At 35.0% G+C, this 21,638-nt stretch overlaps 1 protein-coding gene across 2 annotated transcripts; it reads right to left on the reverse strand.

Moving 5' to 3' along the window:
- Window positions 1-1,670: 1,670 nt before the first annotated feature.
- On the reverse strand, window positions 1,671-20,527 carry LOC121390473 (mediator of RNA polymerase II transcription subunit 4-like). 2 transcript variants are annotated; one of them, XM_041522297.1, is made up of 6 exons: window positions 20,379-20,527; window positions 9,594-9,715; window positions 8,009-8,121; window positions 6,889-7,033; window positions 4,523-4,648; window positions 1,671-1,882 (listed from the first exon to the last, which is right to left on the reverse strand). In XM_041522297.1, the coding sequence occupies exons 1-6, from the start codon at window positions 20,510-20,512 to the stop codon at window positions 1,686-1,688; spliced, it is 837 nt and encodes a 278-aa protein (XP_041378231.1). In that variant the 5' UTR covers window positions 20,513-20,527; the 3' UTR covers window positions 1,671-1,685. The 2 variants fall into 2 exon arrangements, with proteins under 2 accessions (XP_041378231.1, XP_041378230.1); XM_041522296.1 differs by having other exon boundaries at window positions 8,009-8,124.
- Window positions 20,528-21,638: the final 1,111 nt, after the last annotated feature.

Consider the following 21,638-nt stretch of genomic DNA (forward strand, 5'->3'; position numbering starts at 1 on the left):
TCCAGTGAACGGACTAGTCTTGCTAGACTCGACATGTACTCGAGTAGGGGAGACCCTGCTCATAACTATATGGATATTTGCCACGTCCCGTGGAAATTGTAGGCCCATAGGTCTAATAATATTATTGTTAAAATAGCAACAGATTCAAAAATTGTAAAAATGTTAAAAAAAAAATTGCAATGCAAAAAGTCGAGTGAAATTTTATCTAGCTTAAAGTTTGTTTAGGGCATAGCAGTGTTCATAAAGAATGAACTAAAGGAGGGCAATCTACTAGCAAGATGGTGGACGCACTGGTCACCTTTTTAAGTAAATAAAAGTACCTGGTAAACAAAATTTCACTTGGCTTTTGGTGTCACATTTTTTAACTTATAATTTTGAATCTGTTGTTATTTTAACAATATTTGAGCTATGGGCCTAAAACTTTCACTGAAGTGGCAAATATCCACAGAGTAATGGGTGTGAAACAGCAAAGTTACAGATCCCATACTTTTAAAATAATTATACATTCCGTAGGATTATCATCTTTTTGGCCCACCTGATATATATGTTTTAAATGCATCCAAGTACCCCATCCCCAAATATAGCATGTTCTCTCAATTTCAAATTTTTTGGAGCCAAATAAAGCAGACTGGTTCATGTACAACTACTATGTTTATCTCGAATCACCAATGTCTCGAGCGGTTTAGTTTTGGTCCCGTTAACATCAAGATAATTAAGTTAAGTGTACAGTGAGACCTCGTTCCGTTCGTCCCTGGGTAACTTTGTGATATCGAAATTGTCGTTCTATCGAAATTATCCCCCCCCCCCCAAATTTGTTTTGTTTAACAACACCACTAGAGCACATTGATTTATTAATCATCGGCTGTTCGGTGTGAAACATTGTGTAATTTTGACATCTTAGAGAGGAAACCCGTAACATTTTTCCATTAGTAGCAAGGGATCTTTTATATGCACCATCCCACAAACAGGATAGCACATACTACGGTATTAGATATACCACTCATAGTGCACCAGCTGGAACAAGAAATAGCCCAATGGGTCCACTAATGGGTATCGTCCACAGATCATTATTAAATATATCATTATTATTAATCAAGGCGCATTCACTCATATTAATCTTTCCATGGTTAAAGACATCTACGATTGGTACCTTCTTCATTTATAAAATATCATAAGACTAGTAGACTTGATACTTCAAAGTTAATCCTTTAATTGAATGAAAAAAAAAGAAAAAAAGTTTGTTTTATTTAACGACGCCAATCAATTGAATGACTAACGGCTTATTTTCAAAAGCAATACACATCTACAGATTTAGCCGACATCAGTAACTTCGACAACATGTGACACCTTCTGCTCACGACGAGGTCAAGGATGCCAAATGGATGTGTATATCTGCCAACATGCTATGGCATCTCTGATTATGTAATGTCGTTGTAAAGAAGTGTTTGTTCCTAATTAGCTCTGTCAGTGTCGGAAGGTGTGAATTCCGGTGTAACGAACAGAATAACACTGATGTACGTTTGTTCCCGGCAATTTGTGGTCAGATGGTGTAGGATGGTGTAAATGTCGTAGTAACGACAGTCGTTGTAACGAGGTCTTGACTATATGGAAATGACCAGATGGAATGCAGAACTGTTAAATGCAGGTCACTATAAAACAAACTAGTAGCGTGAGAGGCATTTGTTTTAATCAACACTAGAACTACTGTCGGAGGAGTCACTGGACATGAGTTCAACTTCCTCATTTTCCTTATTATGTCCTTTCATTTCCGTCACTGTATGCTGAGGAGTGCTTGATAACAAGGGAACTGGGATTTCCTGGGTTTGAGACGGTTGCCATGACAATGAACTAGAACTTTGAACAGAGCCGGCTGTGTTATGGTCTGAAATGATAAAATACAAAGAGAATGTAATAAGTATTCCCGCTGCTCTATTTATGTGAGGCATTTTTCCACCCTCCTTTCACATTCTGCCACCCTCCTTTATTTTTCTGCGCCCATTTTTATTTTCCTGAACCCTACTATATTTTACAGCACCTATCTCCGCTATTATTTCCAAAATGCACCCTTTTTTCCACACAATTTTTTTTCGATCAGTCTGCACACTGGATATCAAAGGAAACAAGTTGGAAAAAACAACTGACGAAAAACTTCAGTAGCTTACGATAGTTACTGTAACATAATTTAACAGTATTTTTAACATCCTCTATTTTGTCCCATACATTTATATGTTTAATATACACAATAAAAAGTTATATTTTATTTAAGCAATGAAAACATTTAATTTTTTATTGATTCGGTAATCTCCGACTGAAAAAACCCACTTCTTTGGTGCCAAATTTGTCATGTGATTTGAACGGTTATTCTATCTTTTGTTTCCACTAACTATCGTCTGTTATTTTGTCCTCAATTGCAGATTTAATTGGTTGTAACTGATGATTTTTACCTTCTGTCATTTCTGTCATTCTGTTTATTCAACAATTTTTTTTTTAATATTATAAACTTTTCATTTTTGGGGGACATCACCGCTTATAAAAACAACAGAATTGATGGTGTTTATCATTAAAATCATTTATCATGTGGGTGTCAAATAATATATACACCACCTTTACAAAAACGAAACTACTTTTTATCAGCTGGCTATATCAAAGCGATCTATTCATTTGATGATGATGGAAATAAAATGAACCCAATTTTTTTTTTATCCCACATTAGGAGATCACTTTACAAACATCTTTATTGTTTTTCATATATCTTGAAATCTTTATTAAAATAATATAAAAACTTGATCGGTTCAGCAAATTCGGAACTGCCTTTGAATATCTGACCGAAAACATCTCCAGTTCAATTAAAAGATGAGTCAGCTTGTATTTCGTATCAACTTTTTTGTACCAAATACTGAGAAGCAAAATAAGGAGTATGTCTTTCTACAAAGTCGACCAACACACAATGATATATGATAACCAAATTTTCCTCCTTTAGTTTGCTTTTTTTTCTTTTTCTTTTTCTTTTGTTATGAAAGGTGTGGTGCCGCGCGGCCGCCCTCCTTTAATTTTCACCCAGCGAGAACACTAATGTAATACAAGCTCGGGGTATATTGATTTACTATTCAAGAATGCAAGCTGATAATAATGTTGACACCTCGTCATATTTTAAAGGCTCCCGTAGGCCTACATTGGATAACTTGAAGTCAACACCTTGGCATATTTTAAAGGCTCCTGTAGGCCTACATTGGATTTGATGTCGACACCGTGACATATTTTAAAGACTTCCGTAGGCCTACATTGGATTTGGTGTCGACACCTTGACATATTTTAAAGACTTCCGTAGGCCTACATTGGATTTGGTGTCGACACCGTGACATATTTTAAAGACTTCCGTAGGCCTACATTGGATTTGGTGTCGACACCGTGACATATTTTAAAGACTTCCGTAGGCCTACATTGGATTTGGTGTCGACACCTTGACATATTTTAAAGACTTCCGTAGGCCTACATTGGATTTGGTGTCGACACCGTGGCATATTTTAAAGACTTCCGTAGGCCTACATTGGATTTGGTGTCGACACCGTGACATATTTTAAAGACTTCCATAGGCCTACATTGGATTTGGTGTCGACACCGTGACATATTTTAAAGACTTCCGTAGGCCTACATTGGATTTGGTGTCGACACCGTGACATATTTTAAAGACTTCCGTAGGCCTACATTGGATTTGGTGTCGACACCTTGGCATATTTTAAAGACTTCCGTAGGCCTACATTGGATTTGGTGTGTGTATATGTTCTGGCTCTCCAGTTTGTTACAGCTACTGCTTGATTCAAAGGATCTACACCAACTGCTTTGCAGCAGAAATAGGTAAAATTACATCAGTGCATTCTTATGAAACATCTCACAACAGAGCTGTTTTTTAACATATATATATATATATATATATAAGTGTGTACTTGTCATGATCACCCTATCTGCTTTGTGATATATTACTTGTATTGAACATTTAAAGAGCATCTTACTTGTCCTTCAGTTTCTTTCATTTTGTTTGCATTTTAATTTATAAACAGGTAATTGTTCTGTTCTATTAAATGTCTATCTTCTATTTTTTATGTAATTTACAGTGTTTTGAAGTGTCACATTTGCTCAACAAATCACATGCTGCAACTTGCCACAAGTATTTTGTGAATACCTGAAAATAGCATTTTCAATATCATACAGCCACATTGCATCCACCACATTCAGTGTAGATTAAGGCTATTAGATCTAACATATTATAATTTAAGACACTTGGTATCTAAAGCCCCCACTACTGTCATAGGCTATCTTACCAATTAGCAGCAAGGAATATTTTATATGCACTTTCCCAGAAACCAGATAACACACATAACAGTTTTTAATACTCATCATGGAATACTATAAATGTAACATGTCCATCGAGGGAGCTTCTACAATGTTATGCACACCTCAGACGATGATCCGTTATTTCACCTCAGGATATGAGAGTTGTACTAGCCTCTAAGTAAGTTCCTACCTGACTGAATGGAATGAACCTGTGTTTGTCGTGGTGTGGAACTAGCACTGTCTGTGTAGGATCCCTGTTGTGCTAAAAATCCATGTCGCATCTCCAGATCAGTCGGGTATGGTCTTCGCGGGTCACCTAAAAATATATTGAAATTAGATAACACACGAACTCCAAGTGTGTAGCATAGTGTCTTTCAATGTCATCTACAAATGTATTAAAATTAGATAACACCTGAACTCCAAGTGTGTAGCATAGTGTCTTTCATTGTCATCTACAAATGTATTAAAATTAGATAACACCTGAACTCCAAGTGTGTAGCATAGTGTCTTTCATTGTCATCTACAAATGTATTAAAATTAGATAACACCTGAACTCCAAGTGTGTAGCATAGTGTCTTTCATTGTCATCTACAAATGTATTAAAATTAGAAAACACCTGAACTCCAAGTGTGTGCATAGTGTCATTGTCATCTATGTATTAAAATTAGAAAACACCTGAACTTCCAAGTGTGTAGCATAGTGTCTTTCAATGGCATCTACAAATGTATTAAAATTAGATAACACCTGAACTCCAAGTGTGTAGCATAGTGTCTTTCAATGTCACCTACAAATGTATTAAAATTAGATAACATCCGAACATAGCATCTTTCAGTGTCATCTACAAATATGCTATAATCACAGCCTTCTTTGTTAACTTTTCTGCCCAGGAGCCAGATGACGCCTATTTCTAAAAAAAATTAACAAATCTAGAAGCCATGTTTATACAGTGAAACCCCACTATTAAGACCACCCATGGGACTTAATAAATATGGTCTTATTAGCAGGGTGGTCTTATTAGTGGGTTACTATCATTTTAAGTTGATTCCAAATTATATACAATTATAAAATAAGAAATAGATTGCAAATATCATTTATTTGCATTATTTACAGTGAGCACTAAAATAGAATTAAGAACTAATGTCAATATGAATTTATAAATATTGAATATTAGTCAAATTATATAAAAAACGTGTCTATTGTCTGTTGGTGAATTTGACATTTCTAATAATGATGCTGCGTATAAAATTATATGGAAATAGTGATAGTACGACTACAACATTCATATATGGTTTTCGGCACTTTGACACAACTTGCTCAAAATACACAAACCCACTTTGTCAATGTCGCCATTCTCTAAATAACAACTGTTTTGTTACCTATTGGATTAGTCGGTCACCTTGATGGAGCGATATTCCAATTAACACTTAGCTCCGTCCTGTCTCATTGGGATGAAGATGAATGTGGATCTTCAACTGAACAATAATATACACGTGCCAAGGCAACTTCAGAGTAATCAACATTCTGGGCTGGGCATTAAAAGTTATTGTAGTGATGCTCTTTTTAATAAGTTACATAATTTGTATAGTCAGTGTGTTTCTTTAGAAATGTGTTTAATTAACATGTCACTGTAATCGGAATGTGTGCAGGCTTGTGGGTCCATTTGCTGTATGAAAATAACCAATCACTCATTAATATTAACTAGTTTTTCTTGAAACTAAAAGTACCAGTATCCTTTTTATGCTCCACAGATTAAATGAACATGATTACTCTTTGCCTGTACTACCTGTCATTTATTAACAATCAGTAAGAACAAAGAAACCATTAGATGATTGACTTTTCAACATTTGTGTACACGAAAAATGTAAAACATTTACTATCATAATATGGTCGCTTTGACAGGGTCAAAATGAACTAAAAACGACCAATGGGACTGACTTTACTGGTCGTAATCCGCAAAAGTGGGGTGGTATTAATACCAGAGTAGTTTTATCTATAAAATAATAAGGAAATAATCTGGTCTTTAAAAAAGTGGTCTTAATACAGGGGTGGTCATTAGGTGGGGTTTCACTGTATATGGTTATATATATGTACCTGTACATGTTTATGTACTCAGTGACTGGCATGTGAAGGTCTTTATAATTGTCTGTAGTGTATTACATCACAAAGTAAATTTAGTCTACCATAAAATTTTATGAAATCATGATGCTTTGATTGTAATAATCCTGATGAAACAACTTATCTAAAAATGCTATGTTGGGAGGTGCAGTGCTCCTATATACAAAACTCATAACAGTATTTCACAGATGCATGCTGTTATAAACTTGAAAAACTTCTCAAGTTAGTGTTCAGGGAAAATACAAAGTTTGAAAATTACTGGTTTTTCGGTTTGGTGGTGGTGTTCTGTAATTCAATAGTAAATACTCTATATGTCTGAAAATTGGCTAAACCAAACTTTATTCCAGTCTGAGTGAGCCCTGAAAAAACCCCCATCATCATTGTATCCATTGTGGTGGAATCTACAAAAGAGAAATAAAATGGAAACAAGAAGTAAAGTACCTGGCGCCCAGGTAACAGGAGCTGCCACGGCATTGCTTGAACTAATTCTGTGAGCAAACTTAATGAGTTCTTCCGATGAAATTGTCTTCTTATTTGCCTGTGAAATACTTTGAAGCTTTTGTCTAGCCTGATATATGGCAGTGGCCTGCAAATAAGAAAAACATTTTAGCATTTTATACATAGCGCTATATCAGTAATATAAACAGCAACTGAACAGTCCCATAGAAACTGAGAGGGCCTGTGTCCCTCCACCCCATATTGACCAAATTCTTTACTTGCTTTTGTCCTATATTAGTACTTATTATATACATAGCAATGAAATATATAGATCTACGGAAACCATAAAAGTCATATCTGGTGAAAAGTAATATTTTCACTGTACAATGTATTTTAGCTACAGTGAAAATATAGAAATCGTATTTAATTTTTTGTTAAAGTGCATGATTAAATTATCTCCCTTTGTCTGTTTCTTTGTATTTAAATTTGATGATTACCAATGCATCTGATCATATTTGAAAAATAAAAAAATGTAATTTAAACAACTGTACATACTATGGCCTTCGATACACCAGGGAAAGTACATATAAAAGATCCCACGACTTTCCAGGATTTCCATGACTAAGCTAACCCACCACACATGGTTACATGATTTTACATTTGATTTGCACTCTGTATTACCAGGATTTTACATTTGATTTGCACTCTGTATTACCATGATTTTATATTTGATTTGCACTCTGTATTACCATGATTTTACATTTGATTTGCACTCTGTATTACCATAATTTTATATTTGATTCGCACTCTGTATTACCAGGATTTTACATTTGATTTGCACTCTGTATTACCATGATTTTATATTTGATTTGCCCTCTGTATTACCATGATTTTACATTTGATTTGCACTCTGTATTACCATGATTTTATATTTGATTTGCATTCGGTATTACCATGATTTTACATTTGATTTGCACTCTGTATTACCAGGATTTTACATTTGATTTGCACTCTGTATTACCATGATTTTATATTTTATTTGCACTCTGTATTACCATGATTTTATATTTGATTTGCACTCTGTATTACTATGATTTTATATGTGATTTGCACTCTGTATTACCAGGATTGTTTCTGCCTCTTTCAAATTGCGCTGTAGGTTTTTGATTTCGATGTCTCTTCTGTCTACATCCTGTTTCAGTCCATCTATAACCTGCTGGATACCTGCCTGTTCTTCTGCTATAAACAAAAACATTATGCAATGTTCAACTCACCAAGACATTATCAGCTGTTGCTAATTAAGTCTGCATGTATGTATGTATGTGAAAAGCAAAAAGCATTCCATTATTTAGACCTAGCATGTGAAATAAAACTACCCAAAAATTGCAGGTCATTTTTAGAGACAGATGCATACATCAGGGTTCTCATTCATCCAAAAATATTGAGTCCATGGACTCATGACCGTATATTTTGAGAGTCCATTAGGAATGTAGGATAGTCCACATTTGAAGATGAATTGATATATCCAATAAAATATCAAGTGACAAGGTTGTGACAATATAACAACTGACAACACAAGAACATTGACATTTAAATGGTTTTATGTGGTAATAAAAAGTACATAACATGAATACATTTTTTTATTATTAAAATGTATGATAAAATATAAAACAAATACAGTTAACTCATATATATTCAACTAACAATGCAAAAAACTAAACAAATATTGTCAAAGAATTTTTGGTTTGGCGAAAAAACTTGCGAAAGATATTTTTTTCCACCGTGATTTTTAGAACCAAACATTTTCAACCAGTTTTGTTCAGTTGATCCGGGTTGAAGTGGGTGCATTGTTGAGGGCGGCTTTCTGGAGTGACCAACTGATTGTACCAATTAACACTAATTTCCAAGAATTTTTATAAATGTTACCGATTTACTTTACAGTAAATTTAGATATTTAAAAATAAAAATATACTGCATCCACAGGGACGCACGTGTATGCAATATGGTGTGTCCCATCCTTGATCGCTGCATCAGGGACCCGGGGATTCCGGGTCCGTGAGAACCCTGATACATGCACAATTACCTCATCTGCTATTTATCTTGTGATGCTATTATATTTGAATCCCAGAATGTTCTAGAATACATCTCGAGGTCCTGGTTTTTAACACACTGTCCCAAACCCTCTCCTCAGTCACATCAATCTTATTTCCAGCAGACCATATCTTTTTTGGCCTGCTATTAGTATTATAAAAAAACAACAGCAGGCCTGTTTTACTTTCTATTTCGAGCCCTGTGCAGTATGTACATGGCATATATGTATATACATCATATCATATATTATTACATTATAAAAATCAAGAAAATATAATTTTATTATTCATGGGTAAATATTGCAGGTTTTTTTTAAATATTTTAATCAATGAACATAAAATATGTTATTTCCCAAAGATATTTCCTTTTCTTTTTACCAACTGAAATTGACCAAAAATAGCCCACTTTTTTCTCTTTTTTTATTATTTATATATTGTTTTATTTCACATCTAAAACACCTTAAATCACCATTCATTTCTGTGCCCAACCTTACTGTATGCCCACCCAACCACTACGTCAAATGGGCTGAGACAAAAGATAAATAATGTATACAGCATAAAAATGAAGCAAGATTTAAATACAAAATGTAATTAACTGAAAAATAAAAAGCTATGTACCAAGTTTTAGAGTCTGTTTGATTTCATTGTCTTTCTCTACGAGCAGTTCCATCAGTGACACTGTATCTGAGGTGTCTGATCTTGGCTGACCTTTCGTCGAGCTCATCGTTTCAAACAGTTCTCTGGAAAAACAGAAATGATTAGAAAGAAAATACATCAGGATTGTAAAACTGCAGTGTCCTGATACCTGGTACCACAAGATTTCACAATCTGGCAATAATGTTTGCCCACACAACAAATTTCTCCATTAAATGGTAAATATCCATTCGATATGATTACTAAATTAATTTAAGTACAGAGCACAGTTTGTAGAACCACAAAAACACAGCCCAATGGTTTAATCAGAACAAATTTTGTGCAGAACTAGGGTAGTCATAGACAGCACCCGTTGTCTCTGAAATGAGCAGCTTGACCCCCAATTTTTGTGTGTTTCATTTTAAGAGTGAGGGGTGGTAGTATTTATATCTGCTGTGTATATGTCGATTGATACATTGCAGGTAGGAGTTTTAGCCGCATATGTTACTATAGCCTGAGTACTCTGACTGTAAGAGAGCTAGACGGACATTTGGACATAAATACGCTCTCATTACAGTCAGAGACCAAGCTATGTACTTTTTTGGCAATTGCCGACAACCAAAAAGTTGTCAAAGATTTCCGCTCTAATACCACAACAATCCTGTTTGACGTCAAATACATTTACCGTGGTATGTGCTATCCTGTCACAGAAAGAGCCACACTTTCTAGGCCAAGAGAATGAATGTTATAGATTTGCATCCGAACAATTTTAAAAACACATGAGGCTTTTTTTCATTTTTCATTATTTTTTTATTGATCTATTATTTCCATAGTAGATTCATCATTCATGTCCAAATGAGGTCGACATACCAAGAGTTCGACAATTTTCGTCAATGTTTGGAATATAGTACTGCTTCCTGCTTGAGGATTCAATGCTCTACTGGGCTACACTTCAGAATTTATGATGAAGATGGCAGTTTTGGCGCGAAGGACCTCACAGACATTACCACTATTGTGATTTGGAACTTGAATTTGTGTGATGATCATTAAGTGCCTTTTTTGTGCAAATAATGAAAATTTTCAGCGGTATCGTCCGTGGCCCTGTTTCGGTGGGGGGCCCATTTCAGTGGATGCGTCTATTTTGCGCGAACGTATGTTCATCTGAAGATTTGTGACGTCACAAATTTTTGCGTGTAACAAGTAAACAAGGATCTGTCACTTTGACGGCAAATTTTTTAAAATGAGGTCAAAACAAGTAAGTAAATCAAAATTTAATTTTATCCACTTTTAAATATAGTGCATTCCTTAATACCTTTTTTGCTTACTTACAAAAAAGATGTAGTTTAAAATAAAACCATTTTTTTCCTTGTTGTAATATTATAAATGTTGCACTGTCGTCTGCTTCTTAAAATCACGTGATTGTCATGGGGTCAGCTGTCAAACCTTTCTTTACAATTACGTCCCAAAAGTATAACCTGCTTATATATATTTTAACACATTTCCTTTAATCATCAATGTGAGTTATGTATATATGAGTTTACAACTAAACAATTTGATAATTATATATATATAATTAAATTTCTGTTACATTCATTATAACGTAACGTCATCCCATTGGTCCAGACATAGCAACAGGATTTTGTTCATTTTCCGATGAACGTAAAAATTACAGCTGTTTACAAACTATATTTAGACTGGGGATGTCGGGGAACTCCAAGTTTTAAATATCAATAATATGAACTGAAAATAAATAACTGGTATGATAAACACTAAGTGTTTTAATAAGAAATATATTTTGGGGTATAAAATTAATTAAATAGTAACTTTACAAATTAAAAACTTAATCTGCACGTGCAACCCAGCGTTATCAACGTTAGCAATGGACACAACAGAAATGGCAAATTTTGACATCGGTGATTCGAAAACAATACTTGGTTTTGATATGGATACTTCTGAGTTACTGGAGATATTTGATGATGACTTTGATAACGATTTAATAATGGCATCGTCTAATAGTGAAGACGGAATAAAACTAAACACGTCACAGAAGTCACAACACAGATTTAAGAAGTTAACCGAGGAACAGCTGATGGAACTAGAGGAATGTAAACAATCAAAGTCAACAAAAAGAAATACTAAGTGGGCCGTAAAACTGTTTCAGGGTAAGTTAACCTTCAAACAAATAGCCTATTACAAATCACTCAAACAACACTGTGGTAACTTTATCCAAAATGCTTACAATACACATTCTGTGAAACAAAATATTTATAGGAGTACTTTTAAGAGAAAAATAAAAAGGATGGGGAAGGATGATTAATCTACAAGAATCCCTTGTGTAAAAAACATAAAAAAACAACACCAACGAAACAAAACCCCCACCACCCTAAATAAGAGTAAAAGCAGTGTTACATATAAAAAACCAAAAAAAACCCGTCATTGAAAATGACGTCATTAGGAATTTTTATGTGACACTTGTTCGCGCAATTGTTGATCATAAACTAGATATATTTTTTACACATTATAAACCAAACATAAACCTATAAATGATAAAATCTCTGTATGAAAACAATTACCAAATTGTGTTAGCACTTCTAATTGTTTTTTTAGTATTAATACAATTATATTTTTCAGATTGGTGTAGTGAAACAGAAGGCAGCATGGTTGATTTTAATTCTGTTACCAGCGAAGATCTGAATATTAAATTACGAAAATTCTACGCTGAAGCACAACCAAAGGATAAGATAAACGCGAAAATGTTATGTCTGCAGGCCAAGCTGTGGAATATCACAAAAATACCATGAAAAATGTACGCGCCGCACTAAACCGCCATCTGCATGACATAGGACAAGATGTTGACATAGTGAAAGATAAACAATTCAAGACATCCAAGGATATGCTGGACAGCAAACTGAAATTCAATGTAAAGGAAGGCATTTCGCAAAGCACAAAACACAAACAAATAATAGTACCAGCTGACCTAGAGAAAATAAGTACCTTTCTCCATGAAAGCTCAAACCCAGTGATCTTGCGTTTTAGAAATTGGTTCAATTTATCGGTCCACTTCGTCAGTCGTGGATTAGAATTCCACCAACAACTGAATTTAAAATCTTTCAAATTTTCAAAAGATGAAAATAACTGTGAATATGTAACGATTGTCCACGAAACAAAACAAAAGAACCACCAAGGTGGTGTTGATAGCGTGGAAGCACCTACCGACAAACAGATGTATGCAACTAACGATACTTACTGTCCAGTTGAAGCACTTCGTTTGTTAATCGAAAAAACTCACCCAGACGCCAAATCTCTATTTAATCATTGCTCAAAGGATGCCTTAAATTCTCCAAATACTGAATCTGTCTGGTACACCACAATTCCGGTGAAACAATACCAGTTTACTCGCTTCATGGCCAACATTTGCAGGCAGTCAAAAACTAACACAATATATACAGCACACTGCTTGCGAGCAACAAGCATCCAGGCAATGAGTGATGCCGGCTTTGAAATGAGGCACATCATGTTTATGAGTGGGCATCGAAGTGAATCTGCTGTTAGAAGTTATAACAGAGATTTCCCATCCATACAGAAAAAACTAATTAGCACAACTTTGTCGACCATGGCAAACCAGAAACTTGTCCCGTCTACTATTTCGGCACCTCAAATGCTTGTTCCATTTGAAAATCCAGCAGTTCAATCAAGTTCGCACAATTTCACATAACTGGGTTCATTTCTAATTCTTCTTTTTAAAATTGCACTTTCCAGTTTGGCGGCAATTGGTAATAATTAAATTAAGTGTGAATTGATGGTGCTGAACATTGAAATCTTCTCGTGAGTGCATTAAAAAACTTTGCAACGTCATAACATCTGATGACGTCATTTTATTTTTATATTTATATCTTGTATTGCTGAGCGTTAAAGTTTAAGAAACAAATAAAATAATTGAAAATAAAATATGAACGTTTAGTAGTATTATTAATAAGTATGTTTGAAATTTAATTATAAAGATTGTCTGTAATTTCTATTACTCTTGTAGACCATCTTAAATTTATGGCAAGTGTAGGGTATGGATATACTCGTTCTGAGGTCATTAACATTGCTTTTAATTATGCAATTAGTATTTCAAAACGAGACAAGGAACACCCATTGTCTCGCAAATGGTTTAGAAACTTTATGAGGCGTTGGCCACAACTAAATGTTTCCAAGCCTAGATCACTTTTGCTGGCAAGAGCAAAAGCTACCAATGAAGATGCTGTTTCTAAATATTTTGATGAGTTCGATACAGTGCTTACAAAGTATGACCTCCATGAAAAACCACAGCACATATACAATGTTGATGAGAAAGGTCTCCAAACGGAACACACGCCACCATATATTGTTGGTTCTAAAGACTCAACAATCCCTGCAGTAACATTGGTTGTGGCAATGCTCTAGGCACACAGTTACCCCCGTATTTTGTGTTTAAGGGTAAAAGGATGAGACAGGAGTTGCTTGCCAGTTGCACTCCTGGTGCCGATGGTACAGTTGCAGAAAGTGGTTGGTCGAATGGTGAGGTTTTTCAAAAATACCTGAATGATCACTTTTTGAAATACGTTCAAGGCCGAGATGCTGACCAGAAGATTTTACTTTTATCTGATGGACACAAGAGCCATATTTCTATGCCATTGATCGACTGGGCGAAAGAACACAACATTATCCTTTTCGTACTACTGGCGCATACCAGCCATGTACTACAACCACTGGACCTCGGATGCTTTGGCCCATTCCAGCATATTTATAACTCCAAATCTCACAGATTCATTCGACAAAACCCATACTCCAAAATCACAAAATATAACATCTGTTCCATAGCTTGTAAGACCTATATTCCAGCATTGTCATAAGACAATTTGCAGTCATCTTTCAGGAAAGCTGGGATCTATCCCTTTGACAGGTCTGCTGTCGATCCATCACAGTTTATACCGTCCATACCTTTTAATCAGCCAACCAACAACTCTGCGCCACAAGACAGCCTGCAGACAACAGCAACACCCAGCTTCAAACAAACTCCGTTGTCATGCAAGACTCTGACGAAAACAGCATGGAACGTTGTGTGCAGTTCTTTAAAGAAATAATTGACTGTATCCAGAAAAAGAAGGATGTTGTGTTGAAGAAAAGAAGAAGCATCCATGAAATCACAAGCGGCAAACCTTTAACAGAAGACCAGCCATTGCAGGACATACAGGAATACCAAAGGAAAGCGCCAAAACGAAAACAGCCAATGACACAAGATGATGTTTTAATAACGTCCAAGGTTTCCAAGAAAATACAGAGAAAAGTGCAGAAAAAGACAACTGAAGTCGACACACCACAAGCCAGTACATCTGGAGTAAACATTACACGTGCACCACATACCATCGATGATTTTGATTTTGATGACATATCGTCTGATGACAGTGATGAAGAGGTTTGCTGCGTTTGCAAACAGTTTCAGCCAAACGAGTTAAAGGGGTGTATCTCCGATGTGTTTACCAAATGGGCACAATGTGATTTCAACCAGTGTAAGCACTGGACCCATCTCCAGTTCTGTTGTCCACAGAGAGTTGTACGGTTGAATGATCAATTTATATTATATGTCACTGTCACTGAAATAATTGCAAAACAACATAATTGTTATGTTCGTGTTAATAGTTAATAGTTAACGTTGAATGTTGAAAACTTTATTTTTATTATGCTTTGAATTAAAAAAATACTTTCGCAAATTTACTATACACATTTGTTTCGTTAAAACACCGAATTTAAAAACTTTTGGCCATAAGCTGTAACACTGAAGATCTTGCTCACCGAAATTGGTGACGTAGTTAACATTATTTACTTCTGGTGGGCTCTTCAATTCTATACCAGTTATCAAACAGTTTAATGCTTAGTTGAAGAACAAACATAGTAATTAAGAGATAGATAAGTCCATAAAAAACGTGTGTTTAAATGTCGCTGTATTATATTTGTAATTGCTTATGCTCACCGAAATGGGTCCACCCATGATTATTTAACCATGATATCTTTCACGGCATGCGGGCGGTGGACGCAAATCTATAACTTTCATTCTCATGGCCCCATGTCCCTTCGGACTACTCTCGAATGGCAGAGTACTCTGGCTAGCCAACGGACAATATTACTGGGTATTAGACATCAATCCAGTTATGGCCTAAACAAGTCACACACACACACAGAGAGGGTCACCCGAAATATACCAAAAACCCTGTTTTTGCCATATTTACAATCAAAATACCTTTTTGCAATCAAAAAACCTCACAAAAACCATAATTCTGCCAAAATCGTATTCAATAAGGTTTTTTTTATATACTTTATTGACAGTTTATCAATATTATATGATTTACAATTTATATGAAGCACAAATATTGTTGTCAGTCCTAAACATATGCATACGTCCGTTTCCGCCTTGTTTGTAAAATGCGGAACAGGACTGATTTTAATAAAATTAAAATTGAAGCCAGTACCCCCACACACCCACCCCCACTTCTATGGCCTATCACATTAAATTAACAAACATACAGAAATATGGGGGTGGGTGGATGTTTATGGATGGTGTTGTTTTTTATTTCTTCCTTTTTTCCCAAATATAAATTTGAGAGCTATTTTTTTTTTATATAGAGCTCATTATTTCTTTAAATAGCAATCTTTATGTTAGTTTGAATAGCCTTCTTTTTTTTTTTAAGTGACCCATCAGTTTTCATAATTTGTGCCATGTTGCTTTTGATTGTAAATATTGTAAAGCAGGTTTTTGGTATATTTACACTCAAAAAACTTCTTCCCAAAGAAAAAACGTCACTAAAGCAATACCTATTGTTCGAAACACACCTGTTAATTGTGATTGGAGCTTCATAAACTCTAAAATCTGTTCTGTCCCGCTTTTGTGAGGTTTTTTGATTGGGAAATGAGGTTTTTTATTGTAAATATTGTAAAGCGGGTTTTTGGTATATTTACACTCAAAAAACTTTTTCCCAAAGAAAAAACATCACTAAAGCAATACCTATTGTTCGAAACACACCTGTTAATTGTGATTGGAGCTTCATAAACTCTAAAATCTGTTCTGTCCCGCTTTTGTGAGATTTTTTGATTGGGAAATGACTTTTTTTATTGTAAATATTGTAAAGCAGGTTTTTGGTATATTTACGTCACTAAAGCAACAGGCATACCTATTAATTATTTCGTATAGTACAATCCCGAAAGCTGCTCATCCAATACCGTTAACGTTTACTAAAAAGTGTGGTGTCTTGGGTGTATGTTTGGGGTATCTTGGGGGTAAATAGTCGGATCCTAAAATCTGTCCTGTTCTGCATTTTACAAACAAGGCGGAAACGGATGTATGCATATGTTTAGGACTGACAACAATATTTGTGCTTCATGTAAATTTATTGTAAATCATATAGTATTGATAAACTGTCAATAAAGTATATAAAAAAACCTTATTGGATACGATTTTGGCAGAATTATGGTTTTTGTGAGGTTTTTTGATTGCGAAAAGGTTTTTTGATTGTAAATATGCCAAAACCGGGTTTTTGGCATATTTCGGGTGACCGCACACAGACACATAGTTCACCAAGATAAACATCTACGGTCCGTTTTTTTAACATTTTGACATTTATTGGACCCGATGTTTACAACTTTAACAGCAAAAGAAAGCGTGCAGTTTCCGCCCAGATTTCAGGCAGAATCGATACAACCATGGAATTAATTATTTCGTGGCGAAATATGAGAAGTAGCAATAAATATAAACACTTACTGTATAAAGAAAACTTCCCGAGTCACGTTTTACACATAAATAGACAGTTTGTCCAAATAGTAATCCTGCATTAATCCAATTTTCAGTTACGAACAAAATCTCGAATATTCCCGCCGGCCATTGTGAGCATATTTAAAATGTGACTGAAAACTGTTGGTGGAATCGGATTATTTTTATTATTCGTCTCTGGTTCACGAGTTTCTTCCACGATATTTAATGGAATATCACGTTTAATAATAATAATAATAAATAAATAAATAAATACACTTAATTAATGAATAATATTTTTAAAAAATCAATTAATAGATAATAAATAAATTAATAATAACAATTAAATAATATAATAAAAAAATAATTAATACTTAATAAATAATAATAAATTACTGAATAATGTTAGTAATTATAATAAATAAATAACATAATAAATAAATTATTGATTTAATAATAATGATAATAAATAAATTAATTTAATTATTAACTAAATAAAACGTGGGTTTTTTTCCATTTATAAATGTTTCTGTTACACACACACTTATATACACACAACACAGAGGGGGGTTGGGGGAGACGGACATAGAGGGATGAAACGGGTGGCAAAATATCACGCATTTGCTTGTTTTCTTGTTTAATGTGCATTATTCGCAATTTAGTGTGCTTACCCGTGTTTAACACACATTGGTACGAGGCAGTTGTCTCAAGCAGCAGTTGTCACCAAGTCATACTTATGACTGCCTTGTACCCGTCTGCACATTAGCTAAACCGATGTGTATTTTGATTCCTACTTAACCGTTTGAACATTAAATGTGTTGTTGAGGATTGCCTCGCAACCATATGAACATGTTTTGTAATTAATGCATATCTGTGACTTGATGACAACTGCTGCTTGTGATGACTGCCTTGTTTGTACCTGTCTGCACACTGGTGTGCACTTGACAATAACATGCAAGTAGTGGGATGGATGTGTATCATTCCTGTTCTTTTGTTGGTACCAGGATTACTTCAGGTAAGTTTACAGTTAACACGTTCATACACTTATGGTAATTTCTAAATGTTATGGTTAACATTTGCGAATTAATGCTTGATAATTATGTAGTTGAACATACTTTTTCAGTACTTTATTTAAGTACATTGCTGTGCAGATTTGAAATGTAACTACATGTGACTTATAGTACAAGTTTTGAAAGTAGTTACATGAATATGTTTCAAGGAATAAATTACATGGAGCTGACAATCATTATAACATGTTAGATTTACATGTATAAAATGTTTTCAACAGCCAGTTTAACTTTCAAATTGTCTGTTTCCCCATTCTTTGTGTGTCTATTCACCTTTCCCCAGAACTTGCTATAAAAGATTAATATAAATATTATGAAAGATTAATGAAACTATTATAATCAATGATTTTTCTTAGGTTTGTGGGCTTGGGGGCTGTGCATATTAATTATATGAAATTTATATTCATTTTTTTTTTTTTTTTTACTGAATAAAACCCCTAAAATAACTAATAACCAGTAATTATAGCTAAAAAACAAAACAAAACAAAACCCCCACACCTTTGAAACACATATAAGCAATGGCCTGTAATAATATTTAAAAAAAAAATACTAAAGGAAATAATAATTTTTAAAAAAGTAAATAAATGAAGGACTTAAAATAAGTAATGACCTGTACTAACAATCATTATTTTTTTAAATATTAATAAAAAAGAATAATACACCCCAAAACTTTAATGTGATAATATTATTAACAATGCATATAATGCAACCCACACAAAGCACATATATAGAAACAAAAATAACAAAATAAATAATCATTTCCATTCAGTTCCGCAATATTTCTTTTTATTGGGTGTACGTAAAATGCTTGATTAGTTGATATGAATAATTCTCGTTCCGCAAAATTTTCATTCCGCATTTTCGATGTGCCAGGATAAAAATAGCTTTCAAATGTTTAAATATGTCATCTTCAAACATCTAATCCTAGAAAGGTTACCAAGGTATTGTACTTATTATCCGAACCGAATTGTTAACAACTACAAAAAATGACTCTCCTACCTTTAATTGCCGTTAGATTTCCTCCAAACTTTGTCCAGACACAAATCGTAAAAAACCCACTACAAATATACAGATTCCACACACGAGACTGCAACGATGTAGCCGATATCGCCTTTGCTGAGATTGCATAGGGAAAAATACATGCAGTTTTCTGCCGTCTGCCATGTTGCTTGTTTATGGAATACTCTTCAAGAGGGGTGAAAGCCTCCAAAGTATGTGACACAATTAATATGAAATCAATGATCTCTTGTGGTATCATTAAAAAATTTAAAATAATAATAAATAATAATATGACGTCATCACGTCTGCTTTTATATCATAACATGTTATGACGTTGTTAGATTAAGTCCTATCCTTTCACCCCTCTTGGAGAATATTCCATAAAAAGTCAAAATGGCAGCTAGCACAAAATTACATGCTTTTTGCCCTATGCGCTCTCAGCGAAATCAATATAGGTGACATAGTTATCATCTGGTATGTGGAAACTGTGTCATTCTAGTGGTTTTTTCAAAATTTCTGTCTGGACAAAGTTTGGAGGAAATCTAACGGCAATTAAAGGTAGGAGAGTAATTTTTCGTAGTTGTTAACAATTCGGTTCGGACAATAATATTTTTGTCTAAAATGTATTAAAATATGTTGTTGTACGTGTTGAGGCTCTTAAATAAAGCACATGTGCCTGATTTTATTAAATCGTGATTGCAAATGGAAAATTCGATCCAATGGATAAACGTTACAGCACAGCAATAAATATCACAATAATAAATATCGTGCCGGAGACATTTATCTTGATGAACCAACAGACACACAGTGACACACGCGAACACACAAACTCCGGAAACATTAATTTTGAGCATGGTCCTTAATCAAAAGCCATGCCAACACCAATCAAAGTAATGACTAAAAACTGGCATACAATGACTTGTAACTGTTTAACCATACTTCGATATTATTTCAATATCTTCGATCAAAGACAAAAGTTTTTGTCGGGTGCTGCAGGTGGGCGCCGTCATTGTTGTTCGTTTTGTTTGTAATTTCCTCCGATATTTCAGTTCTCCGTTGGTAATTTCCTCCATTGTCGAAGATTTCCGTTGGAGACGTAAAAAATTTAAATATTTTCTGATCAGAATTTCATTTGTAGTTTATTCGCAGTCTACGAATCCACTAGCAGTTACTTGTATTATGTCCCAGAGCTAAACACATTAGCATTCATAATGATACCATTATCTACAGAACATGTATCCATCAACTGATTCTGCTACAATCATTAGTTTTGTACATTGTTTTAAAGGGACAATTAAGGCATTTGACCTGGTATGCATATTCAACGATATATAATGCACATTATTGCTTAATATCAATAAGTATAATCGTATAGTTAATTAATAAAACGGTTAAATGTGACGGCTATTATATACTCTTCAAAAAAAGAAACGCAAAAGGGTACAAATGGGTTATAACTCCGATTTTATGTTTCCTACCGGTTCATGCTTTGTGAATATAAGGTCATTGCATGTCCCAAACACATTCCCACGGTTACATTCGATAAAACGCAGCTACTGTACAATAAAGTTCCAAAATGTGAATATTCGCAAAAACGCAGCCACGTGCAAACCATGTCACCACTGCACGTGCGTTGTCTGCACGTGCAACATGAACACCGACAGTATAAAAGTGCAGGGTGTTCGCTTGCCTGGCCTCTGTATCTGGCCGACAGTTGACAATCCAGGACATGCCACGTCTCAGTGAACCGCAGAGAAACAATGCCATCGGCCGACTAGACGCAGGCGAATCCAGAACGGCCGTTGCCAGGGCATTCCATGTGTCCCCAAGCACCATCTCCAGACTGTGGGACCGTTACCAGCAACATGGATCAACACGTGACCTCCCTAGATCCGGTCGACCACGGGTCACTACCCCCGGGCAGGACCGCTACATCCGGGTACACCACCTTCGGGAACGATTGACTACTGCCACCTCCACAGCCGCAGCAATACCAGGTTTGCGCAGGATATCCGACCAGACCCTACGGAACCGCCTACGTGAGGTAGGAATTCGTGCCAGACGTCCAGTTCGAGGTGTCATCTTAACACCACAACACCGTCGACTCCGACTGCAGTGGTGCCAGATTCATCGACAATGGCCTCAACTGCGATGGAGACAGGTGTGGTTCAGTGACGAGTCCCGATTTCTGCTCCGACG

This window comes from Gigantopelta aegis, chromosome 15 (genome assembly GCF_016097555.1).
Source record: "Gigantopelta aegis isolate Gae_Host chromosome 15, Gae_host_genome, whole genome shotgun sequence".
Taxonomy (NCBI): Eukaryota; Metazoa; Mollusca; class Gastropoda; order Neomphalida; family Peltospiridae; genus Gigantopelta; species Gigantopelta aegis.

Excerpts from the sequence above, each read along its gene's own strand:
- LOC121390473 (XM_041522296.1), bottom strand. The coding sequence starts at position 20,512 with ATGGAGGAAATTACCAACGGAGAACTGAAATATCGGAGGAAATTACAA. Across the intron at positions 4,649-6,888 it reads TCCTGTTACCTGGGCGCCAG|GTGACCCGCGAAGACCATAC; the intron begins GTACTTTACTTC and ends ATATATTTTTAG. Across the intron at positions 1,883-4,522 it reads GGTTCATTCCATTCAGTCAG|ACCATAACACAGCCGGCTCT; the intron begins GTAGGAACTTAC and ends TTATCATTTCAG.